The sequence below is a fragment of the Anas platyrhynchos genome, chromosome 1 (genome assembly GCF_047663525.1).
Source record: "Anas platyrhynchos isolate ZD024472 breed Pekin duck chromosome 1, IASCAAS_PekinDuck_T2T, whole genome shotgun sequence".
Taxonomy (NCBI): Eukaryota; Metazoa; Chordata; class Aves; order Anseriformes; family Anatidae; genus Anas; species Anas platyrhynchos.
The window spans coordinates 73,897,140-73,903,834 of record NC_092587.1 but is presented as its reverse complement, the minus strand read 5'-3'; the positions used below and the strand labels follow the sequence as shown (position 1 = coordinate 73,903,834).

The 6,695-nt window shown below is 39.0% G+C and overlaps 1 protein-coding gene across 1 annotated transcript in view; it reads right to left on the bottom strand.

Moving 5' to 3' along the window:
• Positions 1 to 1,402: 1,402 nt before the first annotated feature.
• EFCAB6 (EF-hand calcium binding domain 6) overlaps positions 1,403 to 6,695 on the bottom strand; it is a 78,689-nt gene continuing 73,396 nt past the window's right edge. The window contains 1 exon segment of the mRNA XM_072033085.1: positions 1,403 to 5,225. Within this exon segment, the coding sequence (XP_071889186.1) occupies positions 5,103 to 5,225 (123 nt within the window). The 3' untranslated portion in view covers positions 1,403 to 5,102.

The following is a 6,695-nucleotide window of genomic DNA, read 5'->3' as shown; positions in this document are numbered from 1 at the left end:
TTGAAGATGACGATATTTGTATTGTTGCTAAGAATTCATGCCAAGCATAATTTTGGGGCCTTGTGAAGATATCATATTTGCATATTTTAAGTATTGATATAGTACAAAATTACTTTTATGTCTCTTTTCACGGTGTAATAATGCTCTTTCCATTGCATGACAGCTTTTAGTATAGAAAAATTCAAAAAGAGAAGAAAATTAATTTTTGGAAAATTGATTTTTTTTAATCTGGCTTTCATTTTGCCATGTTTGGAGCATCCCTTACTGCTCATGACCTGCTGTATATCATCCCAATAAAAACAGTAATTGCACAGAGATATAGGCATATAGGCACTTCACACATGCCTTAATCAAACAAATGAAAAAAATGAAATGATTGCATTCTCAAGAAGGGTTTTTTTTTTTTCTTCTTCCCTAAAGCATGCTCTTTTTCTAGCCTTACAGGTTGCATGTCAGTTGCTGATGTAGAAGAAGGGACATATATTCTTCCCTTTCTCTTCTTCTGTCCCTTTGACTAGCCTCAGCCTTCCCTTTCCCCTTCCCTACTTAGAGAAGTGACATTTCCGGTCTTGCAGGCTCCATGCCAATCCCTAGCATAGAAATAGCTGCTATAGAGACTATGAACCTCTTCCTTCCCTCCTTTAACTGATTTCCATCTCTCAGTTACCTTTTCCTACTTGCTTGTGCTTCTAGCAGACATCTCTTGTGCCTTGTAGCCCTGCCCTGCTCAGAAAGGTCTCCCCTGAGCATCTGCTGCCTGCAGACCAGGCTGGCTGCTTGGCAGGGGCAGCCAGTGGGCTTTGGGGCAGGGGGCCACATGCTAATGGGGTACATGCTAATGAGCAGCGTGCGTTGGTGCTGAGCACCTGTATTTGCAAGGTCTTTTGGACAAGAAAAATACAAGAGGAAAGATGCAGTGAACAGCATTACCTGCCTCCCCTTTCATAGTCTAATTAGACACAAAATTCACTTTTTGTTTGCATTTTAATTGTCTGGAAATGCCAGGGTGTTTGGCTCGTGTAAGGTCTCTTGTTGTATGGGCTCAGGCAGGGTGGTACCAGCCATGAGGGTGATGGGAGGCCTCCACCTCTGCACCTCTCTCTGTGGCTGTTTCTTGCCTGTGAGTGGGTTTCCTGGGCAGTCATGGGAGCTCTGGCAGGGACACAACGCTCCTCGGTGGTGGCAGATGCAGCAGTGACTTCAGTCTCCTTTGCTTTTTTCTTTTTGTGCTGGAGTGAAGAAAATGAAACATGAAGTGCTGTTAAAACACTGCCAAAGGACCTGCTTTCTCAGTAAAACCCCTGCCTCCAGCACTGAGGAGACAACCAGGCAGTCACGGTGCCATTTTGGGGACAAAGCAGCAAGCAATACTGAGGTGGAGCAGAGAGGCTGGTAGGGGTGAGCAGGTTATGGTGATCAGATGAACTACCCCCAGGGACCCTAATTTCTGTGCTTCAGCCCTTCCCAAGGATCAGATGCTACTCCACACCCTGTGAGAGGAAGGCAGTCGGGCTGCCTGCTATCCCCTATCCCATGCAGCTGGTCCTAGGGCAGCAGAAAGCAGGGATCAGTGTCCTCTGCTCAGCAATGACATTTCCTCTCTTTGCATTGATGTTTTTATTTTCATAACTGCCTTGGAGATTACGTGTAGCAACGGGAGACCATTATTGAGGGATTATGCTCAATTCCACTGACATTATCTACCTCTTAGTGGAAAGAAATGGATGTCTGCCAGCCTGCCGCCACTGGATGGCTGACCACTGTTTGTAGGGAACGGCTGCAATAAAAGCTCTCTTCTGTTACAAAGTTTATCCAGCCAGCAGTTTGTGATTGTAATATGAAAAATTACCTCAGTTATTTCGAAACACTGGCAGCTGATTTTTTTTTCTTTTTCCTTTTTGAGGCTGGATAAACAGTTGGCAAGTGCCAGCCTTGCCTTTAGGAACTCACTAAAAAAACACAGCATGATTTGATTTGTTTGTACAGCAAAAAGATTGTTCTTAAACAATCTTGTAGTTGTTGGGTTTGATACGCCTGCCAGTGGAACTAATGAAAAATCCTCTAGCATGATGTGTCAAGAAACCCAGGGATGCCCCTTGCCACTGCATGTCTCCTGAAGATTATGGGTATCTTGAAGATGGTGGAGCAAGGGACACAACGCCTACACCCTTTTGCAATTGCACTCCATGCCAGAAAGCAGTGTGGGGATGGATGCCTCACTATATTTGGTACACAATTGGACCCAATTATCAAACAGGAGGTGTGGATGATTTGTGGAAGAACTCTACAACTCAAAGCAAATCAGTTATAAAGTAGGTATGTGGTTTATTTCTTCACCGGGCACATGCAGGATAGCTCCCAAAGGCATGCCTGCCCTAACATGGCAACTTGCTTTGGTTATATGCAGTAAAGAGCTACATATGCATGAAGTTTCCCAATATGCCGGTACATATGCATGACCTATCCCCGCTTCGTGTTGAAATTAGCTCCAAGAAGTCATTTCCATAAACTCCTTCTGTCTGCACTTGCGCAGTGCCTTCTGGTCATGATCATCGGGGGGGGCGGGGGAGAGGGTTGTGGGGATGAAGGTTGTTAACTCTTCTTCATCACCCCCTGCCATTGACCCCCTGCCTTTGTACAGACCTAGCTGCTCCTTGGCTCTTGTCCAAACAAGAAGGTCGGTCTCAGCTGGTTTTTGAGACAGGTTCCCCATTTGTGTCAGGAAACATCCTCTGTGAGGGGCCCTGAGGCTCATTGTTTCGGTTAATCTGCACAGTAGTAAGCAAAGACACTCAGCAAAATCTATTTTAATGTGATTAAACAAGCTCCCATTCTTCTATCCCTGGCTTCATGGGAGTATTTGGAAACAAACAAACAAACAAACAAACAAACAACAACAACAACAAAACCACCAAATACCACACACACACATAAACACAACCACCTAACAATCATTTATTTACTTTTTTTTCACAGTGGTTAGATCTGTTCAGTGAAATCCACTATTTAAAAATAATTATTGTAGTATTTGTGTTACAATTTTAGGTGTTCCAAATAGCAATTAATTCTTTAATGAGTATGAAAAATTAATTATGTGCAAAAACTGTATGAAATAATAACAGAAATTAGATCAGACGTGTTGTACCTGATTAGGGTCAGGAGAAGAAGTTGCCAGTAAGGAAGAGAGCAGTTTGCAGATTCTTGGAAGGTACAATAATAATTTATTTTTTTTTTTTAATAGACTAACTGGTTCTTCAGTGGGACTAAGCTGAACCCCATTTGGGTTCAGCACAGTTGCTGAAACACATTACCTGCTGTAGCCTGAGATGCCCTTGGGCATGGGGGACTTCCATATATGGCTGGCTGATGCCAACACAGGACCTCCCAGAGAGGCCCAGTATGAACACTTATGCCACAGGTGCCTACTGGTTCCAGCAACTGCACCGAGACCCTTTCAGTCACTTGCTGACATAGGTGTTGTATTCTTAAAATGTACTGTTTTCTAGTAATGGAACTAGGAATTTTTGTATTGGGAGAACATCCTTAAATAACTCTAGTCACAGTCCCCTCCCTTAATCCAGTATCTAAGCATTAACTTCAGAGATTTACAGATAGCCATCAATTTTGGAAAAACTGATGGAATTTTTTTTTTGAAAAAGCAAATGTTCTTTTTGTTACTATTTCAAATACATCCAATTCCAAATGTATTTATTTTATAGTAAATTAGAAATTACAGAAATCCTAGAATCTATATGAGAAACTATATAGAATATCTACATTACACATCTCCAGGTCCAATTTGAAACATCCCCAAGTACTTTTTAAACAAAATTTTCTGTAAATCTCCTGAAAATCTCCAAATATGATGAAACATTTCCCCTGAAAAAGAGGCATTAAGTTGGTCTACACTGTGAATCTTTCAGATTTGTGGCAATGGTTCATATATTCACTAGAAATAATAAGAAAATCAGGATTATGTTCCTCTCTCCAGTCTCATTCCAGAGACTTCACACACATGACTTGCTCTCTCTTTTATTATTATTTTTTTTAAACTTATTTTTACATTTTACTTAGGAGAAAGAAAGATACAAAATACGTACAGGTGACGAGGACAGAGCTCTTCAGTGTACCAGTGAAAACTAATTCAGGAACCCAACAGAGACATATTTATCTAAGAATTCTTCAGAGCAGGTAAGCATTTAGTTATTGATATAATCCCAGTAAGCAAGCTCAGATGATCATACATCCTTTAATTATCACAGAAGTTCCATGGACAAAACGATTATCTTTTAATTTCCTTCCCAAGATCTAAGTATCTGACAAGATACACATACAGAACTTTCTAGAACTGGAAAATCTAACCAGAGGGCTTACTTGCAGTTTACTATTTAATTTGTATATATATAAATTTATATATATATATAATCCTTAAAAAAAATAACCTCATGTCTAACACTGGGAATCTATCTGCTGTTAAGAAGTCAATGTTCATTGGTAAAGTAGGTTCCTTCCTAAACTGCTGAAGGATGTAGAACAGTTTTTAAAACAGAAAGGTGTGGTTTTGTCACACCGCTGGCATCATCTCAGATTTCATAGTCATTCCATATTGAAAATACAAATACATCACTGTAAGTAAACAGAAAAGATGCACTGAGAAATAGGATGACTCTGAGTAATGAAGGCTAATATATTAAAAGTAACATGTTTGGAAAATTACAGTTGAGGAAATTGAATAGGATGCCTTGTAAACCTTTTTACTGAAATTAGAGTATGTCATTAATAAAATGTGTAAAATTAAAAATACAGAATTTTCTTAAATGAGTCGCTTTTGGAGATGTCTTTAGGAAGTGTTATTTTGACAATGTTAATTGTTGCCTCTTTCTTTTTTGATAAATGGATTATGCAGAATTAATTCCTTCACTATGTAGATTTAATCCACAACACAGGACCACTCTGTCAGAATTTTAAAGTATTTTGAGCTCTCTAATGAATAGTTACAATAAATAAATAAATAAATAGCTATACTCAATTTATTAGTTTGAAATTTGAAATTATAAATCCATCACTATCTGTATCTACAGTTTCTTGCACTTGACCAAATCCTACTGTAAGAACGCCCGGAGAAAATCTTTATATGCTATTTTTGAAGAAAGGGCTTTATCATAATATTCCAAAATATTAAATAACTCCTCTTCACTTAGGTTGATTTTGTACTCATGAAGAACCTACAAAAGACAGAAACAACTTTAAAATTTATTCCAGCACCTGGATGATGATGAAGTAAAAACATTAATTTTTCTTGTTAAAATTTCTTTACAAAATAACTTTGTGATTCAGCTCCACTTTATCTTAGGCTTCTGAGAATCTTAGAAAATCAAATCCTCTTTATTATCTCCTGTTCTTCCCATGTCAGTAATGACTCCATAGAATACATTTCTGAAAAACTGCACACACATGGGGTTATGACTTCTATCCCAAATAGCACTTGCCTTAGGGGGAGATTTGGGAAATGGGTAGCATCAATGTGTGTAGAAACTGATTTACAAGAAATGCATGTTTAGAAGGCTTTCAGTACTATCAGGAGATGGGATGAAGAGGTGGAGTATCTTCCTTTCTATCCTTTACATCCAGACAAACAGAAGGAGTAATGCAGTCACTCAAACTGTGCAAATCCCAAAGCAAGTAATAATGCTCATGCAGTACTCAATGTTTTTAATTTTCACAGGACAAATGCTTGGCCTATAGGCATACTTTCTGAACACTTCACTGAGAACCCAATTTGAACAGGATCTGGTTCACCTAATGCTAAAAAAATCACAAAGTGCCTTTTACAGTACTTCAGCTGTTTATACAATAATAATGTATATTATATGGGGCATTTTATATTATTATTATATAATAGTAATACCCCAGTAATGCCCCAACATGAAAGAAAATAATTGACTGATTTCTGAGGATCCCATCATTAATCTTTGTGGGCCATGCCAGTTATCATTAGTTTTCATTAGTTTTCTGGAAAATTCAGATTATTCTACATCTTTCCCCCCTAACAACTCAACATCTGAAATCAGTAATAGCCCTGTGCAAACAGTACAGCCATAAACAGCGGCATTACTGAAGTTAGTAGAGAGCTAATTTCTCCGTTTCAGTAAATTAAGTTACCTAGGAGACAAAGGGATCTATACCTCCACAGATCACTTTCTATCTTGTTAAATGGTCGATTAACACCTTTGCAGTAGTATTCTGGAATTGGGGATGGCTTCTTGATCTAAATCCATGAGGCGCTAGATTTTATTCAACTTTTTATTTATTTTTGCTTAGCTTAGGTCATGTTAGGGAAGCTTGATTTGAAAGCTGCTGACATAGTTTTAACTAGGAAAAATAATCATCACGTGTCCTAGAGGAGTATGACAAATTAAAATCAAATGTAACAGGCCTGATCTTCGCTCCCTCTCCCCTAAGTTTTGTCTGCTGAGGCAGTACCCAAGCAGGCAGAAAGCTGCAATGACAGCCAGGGAGCCTCAGGCACAAAGATGATACAGCCACACTGATGCTTGTTTTTCCCCTGGCCTTCATGCAGGGGCAGCAGGGTTTCAGCTACGTGGCAGTGCCAGAAGATATCATGTTCCCAGTAATACTAAATAAGTTAAGGTTTAAAAGAGCCATTCTGTGACTGGTATGATCTAAAGGGTTTT